General features: G+C 40.4%; 1 protein-coding gene across 3 annotated transcripts in view; it reads left to right on the top strand.

The window, feature by feature from the left end:
* The window catches only part of CD109 (CD109 molecule), a 68,359-nt gene that overhangs the window by 3,062 nt on the left and 50,380 nt on the right, over positions 1–14,917 (top strand). For 2 of the 3 annotated variants that reach the window (XM_039568620.1, XM_039568622.1), the window contains exon 3: positions 12,085–12,113. The exons of the other annotated variant lie outside the window; for it this stretch is intronic. In XM_039568620.1, the coding sequence (XP_039424554.1) occupies positions 12,085–12,113 (29 nt within the window). The remainder of the gene's footprint in view (positions 1–12,084; positions 12,114–14,917) is intronic. 3 annotated transcript variants of the gene reach the window in all.

The following is a 14,917-nucleotide window of genomic DNA, read 5'->3' as shown; positions in this document are numbered from 1 at the left end:
GTCTGGCAAATGCTTCTGCAGTTGCCTTAAATTAATGATTCAGCCCGGTTCTCTAGCCAGTGGCTCAATATGATGCATATACTGGTCTAAGTTTCTGAGTTAGCTCCATGAGAAGACCTTGTTGTATTAGAGGCATGGATGTTTTTAATTTCTATAATATAACTCTTGCTTTTTATAAGAAATAGAGTGTTTGCCCTCTGATGGTTGATAAAACATTTACTGTTCTAATATTGCTGGAAGTGAAATTTTTATATCTGAGTGATTCTTGGGAAATTGTTAGAGGAACACTTCAGCATTGGAGGTTGGTTCCCATCACTATTGTGCTTTTTATATAACAAAGGGAAAATAAATATTAATAACTGGCTAGAGGATATTTGGAGTGAAGGAGAAAGTGTGCATGCACATACATTTAAAGATATTTTGAGCTTGGCTCGGTATTCCAGAATCCAAATGTACCATATAGAAAAGGAGATTGTTTAGGACCAATATTTTGGTACAGATGTTAAGTTAATTACATTTAATATAGTGAAAACAAACCAACTAAATGTTTGCAAGGGGGAGGTTGCTGCTACAGGTAAACTTTGTGTGAGCAAGCATAATCCAAAAAAAAGAATGCGTCACCGGGAGATAACAGGTTTCCATTGCCTAGGGCAGACTCCAGGAGAAGACAAAGCACTAACTGAAGCTGTTTGTGTGTGCTGTACCAAGCCTTGACACACTTTCTGTGGAGATGCGGTATCAGAAAGATCCTCGCCCTGATTGAAAAGGAGGGTAACGATGGCTGGTGTGCAATTGGAGCTCTTGGGTTTTCTGTGTCAACAATAGCAAAAAAGAAATTATGGTGATAGCAGATGGATAAGTTAAATTCCCTGCATGAATAGCTTGATCTATAGTGATTGCAGTGAAGGGTGACTCTTGCCATGCATATTTATCCAGTCATTAACAATAAAGATGTAGTATGAATTGGCAGGAGGTGTTTTGTTACAGGGTTTGCTACCCAGACATTGCCGTGTGTGTTAGTGTATGAGCAACCTTATTTATGCCTTAATTGCGAGAGGTTCTGAAAAGTATTTTCGGTGTTGGTGCTAGAATGGTTTGGAAAGAATAAGTAGCATATAAGTTGGAAAACAAAACTTGTTTTCATAAAAGCTTTCACGTGTGGTGAGGTGTCATCACTTGCCCAACAGTGTGAATGTTTTTAATTCTAAAGAATAAGATTAATTAGTTAGAGCTTTTTGGTATTTAAGGTACAACGTAATGTATTTAAGGCATGCTGAGTGAAAATTATGTGAACTTACTGAAGAATTTGGTTTACAGCAACGTGCACAGTTTGTAAATTACTTGTACGTGTTAATTAATCTATGCTGCTTTTCTGTATTTCTGGAGAGGAGTACATTTACTTGTTAACAGAGGTTACTGAGCTAGAGCATGGTAAATACTCAGCTAGGATTTATGAAGCATGATATTGAGAATGTTTGTCAAGCTCAGACATGTAGGGATCCTCCATATAGACAATGGAAAATCTCCTTTTACCAGAAGGCATGTTTTACACACTTAATATGATTCTGACCATGTCAGTGTGAGAAACAGTGAGAAACACTAGGAATAGTAAGTTGTAAAGTAACACCTAAATGGGAATGAATGGCCTAAAACCGCCAATCCCTGTTAGTAACCTTGAGTTGTCTCTGCACCTTATGTCAGGATAAACTTAGTTATTGGGGACTGTGCTGTCTGTGCTGATAATCTGTAGGGTGAAGGGTTTTGCTGGCAGTTTAGTGGAACATTTCCTTTCTGCCTAATTTTTCATCAATGCCTAAAAAGCCAAACAGTGAGAGAGTAGGAGTTGCAGCAGTGATCTTGCATCCATAACCTCCATATCCAAAAGTATGTGTAGCTGTGCCTCCTGAAAAACAAGTTGTTAAATAGTCAGCACATGCACGTAACCTATGCAAAATCAGAATGAAGGAAAACTTTTTGGGAAGGAGGTGTTGGGGCTGGACCCAGAGATGACTCAGGTAGTAGAGAACAAGGTGCTCTCTTACGGGCTTTCAGATTGCTGGAGTACATAAAAGAACAAAACAAACCCAAGAACATAACAAAACCCAACAGGTTTCTGTGCCTGTTGTTGAATCCATCCTGCTGACAGGCCCATTAATTGTTTGCAGAAATATAGGAGTAGTGATCCCACCCAGTACTTGAGCTTTTTTTATTGTTTGGATGCTGTTTGAGATTTGAGGGAAAGAGTCCTTCTGTTACTCAAGGCTTACGTGTTGGTACATGAGGCTTTTCTGGTCACCATGTTCTTTGTCGAGACCCAGCCAGGGAGGGTGTGGCAGATTGAGCACTACAGGCTGTTTCACAGTACCTTCAGAAGGGTAGGATAAAATAGAAATGGAGACAGTGGGGCAACTCATACAGACGTGGGAATACATGTCCTAGTGTGCGATTCCCTGTTGCTACTGTGAACTGGAGGGGCTTTGCAGCTTTTAGTAAAGGGAGGAGAGAGAAGAGCAAACTAAAGGCTGTGAATTAGGGAAAAAAGAAGTGATGACTATTAATAACAGGAATTGGTAGGTAACATGCTGTCAGAAACAAGAGAAGCAAAGGGTGAAAATTCCTGAGGGATTCATACTAAAAGGATAAGTACACATTAACAGAGCAGAAAGGAAAGAAATGAAGTAACTAAACATGATCTAAACTGGCCAAAAAAACAACAGAAAAGGAAAACCGTATGTAGAAACTGTAAATGAAATCAGTTTACAAAGGAACTTAAAGAAGTAACATGGGTAATTAAGAACAAAACTGGTAAGGCCAAACCTACAGTATGAAATCATGTGAAGGATAGTAAGGCAGGGTTTTTAAATAACATACTGGTAGCAACAAAGCTAGCAAAGGGTGTGGCTTGCTACTCTTATGAGAAGGGTTGCTACTTCTGTGGCTTGCTACTCTGATGATTAATGATGCTGAGAGGCAGTAAGTTTTCAGGCTTCACTAAAAAGATCAACTGTCATGGAAAAGGCTTAAGAATTAAAATAACAGAAGGGGAGGAACAGTTTTAAGAGTACTTTGGTAAAGTAGGTGTTTAGGCCTGATAAAATTACTTGTAGAATATTTAGGGAATTGACTGAAATAATTTTAAATCTGCTAGTGAAGTTTTGAGAGCGTGAGTGAACAGAGAGGTTCTGGAAGATTGAAAACCTGCAAATAAAATGTATTGCACCATGGGTTGGCAAAGGTTGTACGTGGAGAAGAAGCAGGATTTTGTTAGATTTTGATTTTACTAAGGCTTTTGATAGTCTGGCCTGGCACTCTGACAAGCCAGCTGGGGAGGCAGGGACAGCATGAAATTCTTATTTAATATGTTTGTGGCTGGATGGAAAATAGTCTTCAAGTAAGTCTAAGTGGCTCACTCTCAAACAGGAAGTGAGTTGCCCTGAAACTGTATTGTTCAGTATGACTGACATGAATTAAAAAGGGAGAATATTTATTAGGTTAGTGAAGGGGTGGTAAGGACACTGGGAGAAAGGATTAGATTTTGAATGCATTTTGGCAATACCAGAAATGATTAGGGGAAAAACTGGAGTGTGATCACTAGAACTAGTGCATAATTCTGCTTTTGTTGACAAATAAAAGAACATGCATTTATTGGATGGGGAACAAGGTGCAGGAGCAGTCCTGCAGGAAAGGGGATGTGTGTATAGGGGGGGTGGTGGTTTAAAGGTAACAGAAGGTGAAGGCTTGTAAATAATACTGTGGTGCTCAAAAAAGAAGGTGAATATTGTACTCAAAGGTATACACAGAAGTATTTTCTGTAAGCTATGAGAAATTATTCTAGTAATCTTCACAGCCTAATTAGGCATCGTGAGGAATGCTGTGCTTGATTTTTGGCACTCATCATCGAGCCTGTGAACCAACTGGAGAAATGCCAGGGAAAGCAGAGGGAAGGATCGGAGATCTCTCAGGAGACTAGTTCAAACCTGACAGAAGAAGATGGGCTTTCACGTGAGATGAAAATAAATTGTGGAACTCCATGTCCCAGTTGTTGTGGATGGAAAACACAATTGCACAAATTTACAAGACAAAAGTCCATGAAGGGTTGGCCCAGTATAAAGACACACACATTGCGTAGGCTGGGAAGAGTACCCAGGAAGGGTCACTGTGTACTTGTTTGGTTTTTACGCTCTTCAGATGTCTGTCCTTGACTGTCGTGGTATCCCATGGTGGTAGGGAGGAGAAGAGAGATCCAGCAGGCAGGCAATGTGCAGGAAGATTCCTTTACTTAATTATTTTACAACTCTTTTATGGACCTTTTTTTTCATAGTCTAATTGGTCAAAGGATCACCCACCCCTTGGGGTGATTGGCTAAAATCCTAAAACATCCATTGTCAAAATATTTTCCTACTGTACCGTAAACAAAGCTTTGCAAGGTTGCAGGTGTTCATAGCTCATAGAACTCTACTAATATCTTCTGTGAGAGAGAAAAATATCTCACAGGACTGGAAAGAAGCAAGAAAGATTCTTGCTAGCTGCATATTTGTATCCACACTTGACCATTGCTGGAAATGGGACCTTAAGCCAGACAGACTTTGGTTTGACCCTGGGAGTCTCTTATGCATTCTGGAAAGCATCTGAGGAGAGATGGGAGGAACTGGGGTGAAGTATCAAGAGAAGTGTGCTATACACCTGTTATGTACTATTAGGTACATTAAAAGTAGCTTCAAAGAGAAAAGAGTGGGAGCTAACAGTAGATGGGTCTAAGGTGATGTCCTTAGTGGTGTCTAGTTAGAAGGAGATCCAAGCTGAAGTAGTGAGTTATAGAAGTACCTGCGGAGGCAGCAAGCAGTTGGGAAATTCAGGAGTTTCCAGTTATACAGAGGCAACCTCTCTTTTCATGAGACCCTCATGTCTGTCAGCGCTGGCAGTGTTGCTGGTTTCCATGCTGTGCTATCCATGACTGCCTGTTTGTGAAGGCAGAGTTGAGATCCTGTCAGCAGAGACTGAATAGCAAGTGTCAAGAGGTGATGCTGGTTCACCTACATTCACTGCAGTCTAAGTAAGTATGTGCGTAGAAAACATGGTTATAGTGACAGACCACTTTTTCAGCTTCCTGGAGGTATAGCTGTGAGGTCCAGGTGCTTATTTTGTATGGTTAGGGATTTATATTGCCTTTATTTACTGATGCAGGAAGTCTCTGGTAATACCTTTATATATTCAAATAATTTTGTTGCCTCAAGAAAGTTATGTGGCTTTGTCATCACTAACTTTGAATGTGTTCCAGAAAATGGAAGAAAACCAATATGAAAACAAACCTCTTTCTTTCACTCCCTCTAAGCAGAAATTTCAATAGATTCTGAATGCATTATTTGCAGTGAATGAGTTTGAGAAGTGACTTGACTTTGAAATTTTGCTCCAATTACAGCAGTTGATGTGATGAGGGTAGTACTAATACTGCTAAATGTGTAGCATGTACAGGCTTAGCCATATTTTGTCTTAATGTGATTTTCCTGTGTTTTAAGTTGGAATAAAAACTGCAGGTGCTTTAAATTGCCTTAATAGTGGCTTTGTCTGTGTTTATTTCATGGACATCAGAGTGGATAGTAATGGTGACCAGTAGTGCCTTGAAAGCAGGATGTGCAGATGCCTGTGTGTTTGTATATAGTCACCAAGGGGATGAAATGTATTTCACATTTAGTTGTGTAAAAGGCTTAAGTCTGAGATTATTCTGAATTGTCTGTATAGTTTCATAGACTGGATCTGATATCAAGAACGTTTCCTGTGTAGTATCCAAGAATTGCCTTCCTAACAGCTGTGAATTTATTCATGGCAGTATAGTTGTTACGGTATGGTAGGCAGTGGTAATGTCATATGCATGACTAGAAGTCCATGGACGGCTCTTAGGTTTTTCTTGGGAAAAAGTTGAAAAGAGGCTGTACTTGAGTTTAAGCAATGGTAGTGCCTGGATAGCTCTCAGAAGGTCTCTGATTACAAAGATTATTTAGTTTTGCAAATATGAAGCTGTTCTGTTTTCCTACCCAGTGTGCAGTGTCTTGGATAAACCAGAGAATGTTTTCTAAATACCGTGTTCTTGCAACTGGCTGGTCTCTGTCTACTCAGCTGAAAGTGGTAATAATAGTATAACCCATGGAGTTGGTTGGTTGACTTTAGAAGATTGACTGAAGAATCACATGTCTGAATTGTGCTTTAGGTTTAAAAAGGGCCAGTTATCAGGAAACATGCTACTTGCTTGGGGAAGGGATCATGGATGTGGCAGGGCAAGGGAAGAGGTGCCCAGCCATAGGCAGTATCTGTTGGTCTGAGAGGGTGGGAGATGGTGGTTTTCCTCAAGGGTAGATCTGAGAGTGCTGACAAGAGAAAAATGGCTGAATCAGTAGAAGGGACAAGCAGGGGGGTACCATGACTCCTTTGCCATGTAAGGTGGAAAGACACAGAGAATGCTGTGGTCAGGGGGCAGAGAAGAGGACGGACAGCGCCTCTTCTGCTTTTCTTCTGTCCTCTAGGGCTGTGATGCCCAGTCGCTCGACCAGGCCCTCAGGTGATAAACTTTGGTCCAGTTTAGATTATTCCTCCTGTCCCTTTACATCTTTCTCCATAGGCAGCACGGCTACCTCGCCCCTCTCTCTCCCCCTTTACAATTTCGGAGTGCTTTTAGCCTCCAGGTTTGCAAAAACGATTGAAAAGGACAGGGGGTGGAGGAAATAGGAGGGTGGGAAGCGGCTGTGGAGGGAAATGTCTGTAGTGCTGGCAGACAGGCCTTAGGAGGCTTTTTGGAGCAAGTTATACCTCTTTGCTACAGGCCTGTTGGCCTCATTTGGCTTTGGATGTCAGCCTGAATGCTGACGTCCCCTGGCAATCCCTATTCCGTGTTTGAGTGCTGTATTGCCCCTCCGTCTGTCATCTGGGCCAAACTGAGCCATAACTTAACAGCAGTGGCTCAAGCTCTGTATTTGGGCTATTTGCATAGCTAATCAGTGCTAATTTGGGTGATAGATTTAGCATGATAGATGAGGAATATAATGTATTTAAAGCAAACTGCGAACTCAATAGATTTGCAGGTTGATTCTTCTTTGAAGAATAAGTGTTTTTTACTTCCTGGACAGCTTAGGCCTTGGCATTACCGCTTCCTTTTTTTTTTTTTTTTTTTTTTTTTAACCACAAAAAGAGTATATATTTTGGATAGGAAAAAAAATCTGGAAGGACATTGAAGAACACTAATTTTTATTTATATGATGTGAGTTTTTGAAATAGATTCAGCAGTAGAAAATAACTCCATTTGCCACTGCAAAGAAAATGTTTTTCTGTAAACATTTCCTAAGCATGGATAGATATATGAACACAGCTGCCGGAGCAAAGATGTGGCATCGTTTCAGTAAATCAATCTGAAGTGATTCCAGTTATAATTTTTCTGTTCTCACACATTACTAAGAAGGATTGAAGACATAGGTAGAAAAGTTTAAGTGAGAAAATTTGTTTGTAGCAATAACTGCCACATGAGCTAGAATATACAGTCAGTGCTGACTTTATGTAAATGAGAGACTGAAGTGCTACTTTACTGATGTATATTGGCACAAGCTCTAGTTCACTGTGCCAAGCCATACAGTCATTTTTCTCAAACCTCTGTCCTTTTTTAGGGGTGGAAGCTAGAACATTTATGAGTATTCCTAGTGGTGTCATCTCAAGAAGAGGTAGCATAAGTTTCTGTGTTTGGGTCAGGCCCATGAAGTGGGAAGAATTTAAGATACCATTGTTTGTGCAGCTCTCCATAAGTCTAAAAAAAACATGCATGTGTTTACATAGAATTTTTTCTATTTGCTTTATCGATAATAATACTGTTAGACTGACAAAAAATGGCAGGGTAGAAAAATACTTAAAAAAGACGACGATTTCCTCCTGCCATCTATACTGGTGACATGTCACTCCCACACTGTCTTTGATTCCTCTTCTACTGGAAAATCCTAAATGCCAAGGATTCTGAGGAAAAGGAGGCAGGAGAGAGTGGCATTTGTTTCCACTGTATTTCCATGTATTTTTCCAATGCAGTATTTATTGAAGAAATACAGTACAAGCCTTAGGAATTCTGTGAAAGAAATGGTTTTGCAAATGATGAGGAAAGAGATTTTTTTCTTGAAGTCTCATGTGGCTTCTGTTGGGATTTTTGGTAGTTTGTTTTTTAACCGTCTTCAAGATTAGTCCAGAACAGTCCACTGAATTTTTCCTGTCTCTCCCTAAAACCAAGTTGTGGTTTCCAGCTGGAAGTTTTCAGTAACTAATCTCTTGTAACAGGGACCTGTGCGCTTGCCTGGTCGTTCCCATTTGCTATGTCCCATTGCATTTGTGCTGGTGATTCTGCTGCTGCAGAGAGCAGATGGAATGAATCAGGAGGAAGTGTTTTGTGGTTTGCAGTGCTTGATGTAGGTGGCTTAGCTGTTCTGGGCTCCCTTCTAAACCTACTTCTTCTGCCTGGAGTTAGTTACCTGTATTTCATAACTGAAGGGATTCTTTGCAGGGATGTGTTGAAGAAGACAGAAGACTGTTGCCATTTCTGGGGACAGTAGACACCAGACTTGACTGATCTCATGTGGAAGTGTTACACACTGCGTGTGGGTAAAAGTCAGCTGCATGATAGCAGGGCTTGCAGCAGGGCAGTGCTGCATGCTAGCTGTTGGACCATGGTTAATTCCTTATAAACCTGAAATTGCTGTATGATTAAATACAACTTTAATTCATCAAGTGATGAGAAAAATTGGTGAATTTCCGCTATTCAGCATTGGCATAAAGGAAACGTTTTGCCTATAGCTCTTGCTTGAGCATGTCCAAAGTCATCCCTAGGCGTAGTTGAGCAGAGCTCCAGGGAATTGACTGCAGCTTGATAGTCTCTGAGAACATGGGAAAATCTTGCATGACAGGGGGATCCACTGCAATGCTAAAGAATTTCAGATCTGCCCAGGCTGCTCAATTCCTAGCAAAATAATTACATAGTAACATAAATTGGAAGATTACCTCATGCCCTGGAGCCTCTTTTATGATTTTCACTGGCTGGGAATTAGCGCTCTGGGCTTTATCACAGCAGCCAGGGAGGCTGTGGCTCCCTAGCACTGCCTCAGAAGGTAAATCCTTTCTGAGTTGCACAAATGCAACTGTGATATAAATCTCCCTCCTCCCCAGCTCTTTCCCCATCTGCATCACAGCTGTACCCAGCTCAGACCTGGTGTTAGATCTCCCAGCCTTGGGAACAGGAAAGAAACCTGCCATAAGATTTCTGGGTTTTTGCATGCCACTTGTTCTCAAAACAGGTGGAGGCAAGCAGGCACTACCCTGATGAAAAAGTTTGGAAGTGCCTGCCCTGTTAAGGTTGCTTTGCAAGCTGGAAGATGCTGTACAGGACACTGTGCAGCTGTTCCCCTTGTCACTCTGCCCTTGCAGTGTGTGGGTATGAGTGTGTTTGCACTGGTGGGGAAAAGATGGAAATAGAAACCCCGTGGGGTGGGCTATGGTACAAATACCAGATTTGTGGTTGGTGTCTCCCAGTGTACTGAAGTCACTCCTGTAGCCATTGCTGTAATTAGCTGTGTGGGTTACATTAAAGCTAGGGTAGCAGAACTTAACCATGTGATACATACATACAGAACTCAGACACATGTGATAAATGGTTTCTATTCCTTGTTAATAACCAGTTATCAGCAGTGACAAAGGTTTGGTTTTTTGGTTTTTTTTTCTGGTGACACAGTGTTATGGGTTGTAGTTGTATAGACCCCGGCTTTAGCACAGCCTTACTTCACACATGGAAAGAAACGAGAAGGGTTAGAGTTTTAGTGTATAACTGAGAGAAATTTCAGGAGGTAACTTGGTACCATTTCTGTTGCTAGTTACTGTGCATCTTGCTCTTTTTACAGTGAAATATAACTCCCTAAGAAAAATTCTTCCTACTTACAATAACTTACCCTCTCCTGAGTTAGGAAGCCGTAAGTTTCCTTTAACTAAAGTCATGTATCTTAGTGCAATTGTTTGGGCATGGGGTTGTTTGGGTAGATGCTGGGAATAAATATATCAGTGCACCTAGAGGTGTTTACATTGCCTATGGATCAGGTACTCTGCAGGAGTTTGTATTTCCTCTCCTGTAGCTGATAGTTGTCCTGTAGCCCTGTGTGCCAAGCAACCTTGGCCAAGTGTGGGGGCTCCCTGCCACTGTGAATTGGGGCAGTCTCCACTGGCTACTTAGAAAAGTGTTTTGCTGGACACTTCTGTCTGGAAAACGTCAAAAGCCAGTGGGGTTCCTCAAGAGTTAATGACTGCATGGTTGCTTCTCAAGTGGAGAGAATGATGATACAAAAAAAAAAAAAATACAGGTTTAGCAGCAACATAAACACGTTGTGGAAAGAACTGTGTTCCTTAGGCACAGTACTGCCCATGCCTTTGAAGCTTTTGAATACCAGAATGAAGTATTGCAGTGTGCTACCCACGAACATAATTTGTGGGATGTGAGTCATTTGGTTTAACCCAGTTTATAATTTGAATAGATGGTACATGCTGGATAGCATTTTTCCTTTAGTGGTGTGGCAACAGTCAGAACAACCTGTATTCAGTTCATTGAGATTCTTCTGTTTGCCACTGTCAAAGGAAAGAATACATTGACTTCTAAAACTAACATTTATTGAAGTTCAGAGGTCAAGTGATTACTTCATCTTGGAATGCCTTTAGGTCCAGGATCAAGAAGGACATTAATAAATAAATAATTTTTTTTGCTTACTCTGTGAAACAGTTGAGTGAAAGATAGGTATAAACCCATTGCTTTTTAGGAGACATAAGAAGGTCTAACTGAATGGAATCGGCAGAAACATGTACAAGTCACCAGTGTGCCTTGGCAGTCGAAAGGGGGAACCACATACTTGAGGGGTGCATCAAGCACAGCATTCCTAGCTGATCGAGAGAGGTGATTATCCCACCGCGTTCAGTTTTGGTACTGCCTCACCTTTAGTACTCTCTGCAGTTCTGGGCCCCACAGTTCTAGAAAGTCCTTCAGTGCATCTAGAGGGCAGCGACAAAACTGGTTACAGGGCTCAAAGGTACATCCTGTGAGGAGCAGCTAAAGACTTTGGGTTTCTCTAATCTGGTTGAGGGGCACTCTCACTGTTATCTACAGCTTTCGGAGGAGGGGAAGTGGAGAGGGAGGTGTGATCTCTTCTCCCTGGTATCCAGTGGTAGGAGGTGTGGGAATGCTTGAGAGCTGCACCAGGGGAGGTTCAGACTGGACATTAGGAAGCATTTCTTTACTGAGAGCGTGGTCCACCACTGGAACAGGTTTCCTAGACATGAGGTTGATGTCTGGAACCTGTCAGTGTTTAAGAGGATTTTGGACAATGCCCTTAATAGCATGCTTTAACTTCTTGTGAGCCCTGAAGTGATCAGGCAGTCGGACCATAAGATCATTGTAGGTCCCTTCCAGCTGGAATGTTCTGTTTTATTCTGTTCTGTTCTATTCTATAATACATTATGTAATTAAGATAAGAGCTGTGGCACTAATGGCTTCATGATGTAATGAGTTTAACAGGACATTTATTTGGATTCTAAAAATATTTGAGGCCACATTACCTAAAAACACAGTTAAAGCAGTGTTATATTAACCCAAATATATTGATATGTTAGTTACTTTTTCCCATGGTGACGTAATGCAGTGAGGTTAATTCTGGGTGCTCCTTTGCTTAAGGGTGATAAATCCTGTGCATTGTTTTAAAAATGTTAGCCTTTACCTGGGCTGCAGAATCAATGGAAAATAACTTGGGTGGCATAGAGGGTTGAATGGATCGTAAAAGTGTTTCAGTCTCTGTGAATGTAAAGAAAAACGTTCAAGCAGTGAACATGGACAACAGCCCCCACCAAACAGAGAAGTAATGTTGCTGTATGCTGGTGTTTATACGTTTGCACAGTGCAAGAGGTATCTCACATCTTCCATCAGCTGTGTAGGGGGAGGAGCACTGCTCTTCTAAGATAATGTTGATGTTTTGGTAAGTTTATGGTAATTAATCTCACAGATTTCTGACAGTGTGGTATTTCTTCTTTTTTGTTCAGATACCTTTGGGACTCTTGTTCTTCCAGTAGTGAGTATTTTTTTCATTTCCTCCTTCCTTAGAAAATGTTGACTCCCTGTAACTTGCCATCCGTTGGTGCCGATGATATATTTTGCATGTGATCCCAGTTATTTTCACAGTCTCAGATGAATGTATTTACTGACCAAATCAAGGATTTTCAGATCAAATGCTGTGCATCTTGTTTGAAGTAATTACAGAATTTGGGAGCTGATTTCCAGCATCAACACAAACTATCATAAAACTTGAACACAGAAATTTGATTTGTGGCTTTTTTTACTGGCTGATAAGCTACATCTGTATTTTAGACACACCATGAAGGCTAATTACAGCTGAAAAAATTGTGCAGAGCAACAGTTGAGAAATACTAAAATAAAAATACATTTATGTACAGTCTTTGTAAAGGTTTGGAAATGCACATTCAGTAAAAGTACATAAAAAAACCCCAAAAGTGTGTCTTGAATTGTGTGTTGTGTATGAATCCTGAATTTGTGATCCTGGACGTTCATCTTGAAAACTCAATCTAAAGAGTTATGTACTTATATCAGGAAAAAAGTTTTACCAAAGTCATCCTTAAGTCTGGGTATCCTTTAATCCTGGGATTAAGTTCTGATCTCAAATAAACTGTCTCTGATTAAATAATCTGGAACTATTTGATAGATAGATAATCAATGACAATGAGCAGCTCAACATTATGAAAATTACTAGGTTGAAATACATCTCTATGAACTACAGCAAATGTAGAAAATTCCATTCATTAAAAAAAAACCTAAACAAGTGCCTTAATATAATCTGGGCAGGTCTTAAAATGTTCAAGCACCTAAAACTAGGCAGGGTACTTTCCTCCCTCTCTTGCTGCTATCTGAAGGATGAACTGACTCATTTTTTAACAGTAAGATTTTTTACTCATTTGTGTAGCCACAGTAGACTTAGGTTTTGTCCAGAGTGTAATTTGCTGGTAGCAGAAGGTGTGTGATGCGTTTCTGGATTCAGCCTCATCTTTTCCAGAGGAAACAGTAGCTGCTTTGTCTGACGTACTTGTGATGGTGGTTGGTGTAGTCAGAAGTATGTGAGATGGCCTTTTTCTCTCTTGTTTTAGGAGTGCCAAAATGGGGATAGTAATACCATTCATTTGGGATGTTTTGACTAAGATAAACTATTTTCGCAGCAAGTTCCTACTACTTAGTGTTAAAAGCTGCCTTGCTCATATTTGGGTTGAGAAATATTAGAAAAGGAGTTGGTGGGGCTGAAGTAGTTACTATTATTGTAGCAATGACCTTGTGGAAGTGTTATATTAGTGCAGTTTCTGGTAGCATAGATGTGCGAAACAGAAGGTGGGTTACATTGCACCTCAGCTGTCCTAATCCACTGCCATGGCCATGCAAACGTCATTGTGTCTGACCTTTGCATCAAGAAAGGTACAATAGGCAGTTTTGTTATGGTGTTTTGGGAAGGAAAGATCTTTTGAGATACAAAAAGTGTAAAAATCTAGGGAGGAACCCACGCAATCTATCAATATTTGTGATAGGAAAGAGATACAGGAAAATAGATGAGGTCTCTAAATGGCATTTACAGATTTTTAAAGAAGAAATCAAAGACAATAATTGCAAGCATGTTAAAATAATGCCGTAAGTTCAGTTCACTGCAATGATGAAACAAAACAAGGTTATTTTTCACCATTTTGATTTTGAGTGATTATAATGTGTCCTGGAATTCTTGTAGTGAATCCTACATGCTTTTTAGGGATTACAGCTTCTTTAAGAAATACTAACATTCATAAATGAATATTTGAGGTAATAATAAGCTAATATTTGACAGATGCAGTAGCTAAGGCTGTAACATACTGCAGAATATTTGGTGTGGAATTTGGAGGGTGTTGAAATACGTGAATCATATGTTCTTGGCAATGTGTGTACAAAAACCTGCAGCTGAACAAAATGCAAAATCCATTTCAGTGTGAAGCTTTGGATTTATAAAATTAAATTTTAGATGCAGATTTTAAAGGGGCAGTGTCTTCTTCCCATGTCATCATAGGCCTGCTCATGGGTGAAAAAGAGCCTTTTTATTTTTCCCCCTTCTTGATTTTTTTTTTCCTGGCTTGTTTTTAAAAACAGAAAGTCAGCCGAGAGGAATAGAATTGTAGTTGATTCCTCTGTAGAGGTAAACACACAGAGAAGGAAATGTGTTCTCTACAGACATTTGCATCTACTTCATTTGTCACCCAGTGACATTTTCCCATGTTTGTGAATGCCTGTTACCTCACTGTGCGCTGTTAAAATGAGCTTTGACAGCAATTCAGCCTTTCTTTATAGGACTTGGTAGGATACTTTTGAAGTGCTGTGCCTGGTGAGTTAACAGCTGTAATTTTCATTACAGTGCAAGAGGAGTGCTTCAGTTCCATATGTTATGCTGACAAATGCTAGCCTGTCTGCTTTAGTTGTCTTAACTTCAGAGGTTTTACTCCAGATTTACAGTTTTAACTCCAAACAGAAGCATGTGACTCTTAAGCTTTTCAGCAGGGCTGCTTGTTGGAATTAGCTGTGTTAAAACCCTTTCCTTTCTTCAAAGAGACGTTCTGGCAGTACAGAAGCCAGCATCTGGGCTGGGATGTCCCTGGGGTCAGTGGTTGTCTGTGAAGGCTCTGCTCAACTAAAATTCCAATGCGCTGCAGCATCTCTGCTTTAAGCCTTTCAACCCCTGTGACTGAGATTCCTCCCAGCTAACTTTAGGAAATGAAGCGATGCATCTGAATGATAAGCTCTGGATTTCTGCTGTGCACTGGAAAGACACAGAGAGAGAGAGAGAAAAGAAACCTG

The sequence above is a fragment of the Corvus cornix genome, chromosome 3 (genome assembly GCF_000738735.6).
Source record: "Corvus cornix cornix isolate S_Up_H32 chromosome 3, ASM73873v5, whole genome shotgun sequence".
NCBI lineage: Eukaryota > Metazoa > Chordata > Aves > Passeriformes > Corvidae > Corvus > Corvus cornix.
Note: the sequence above shows the minus strand (reverse complement) of the source record. Positions and strands in the feature narration are given on the sequence as shown.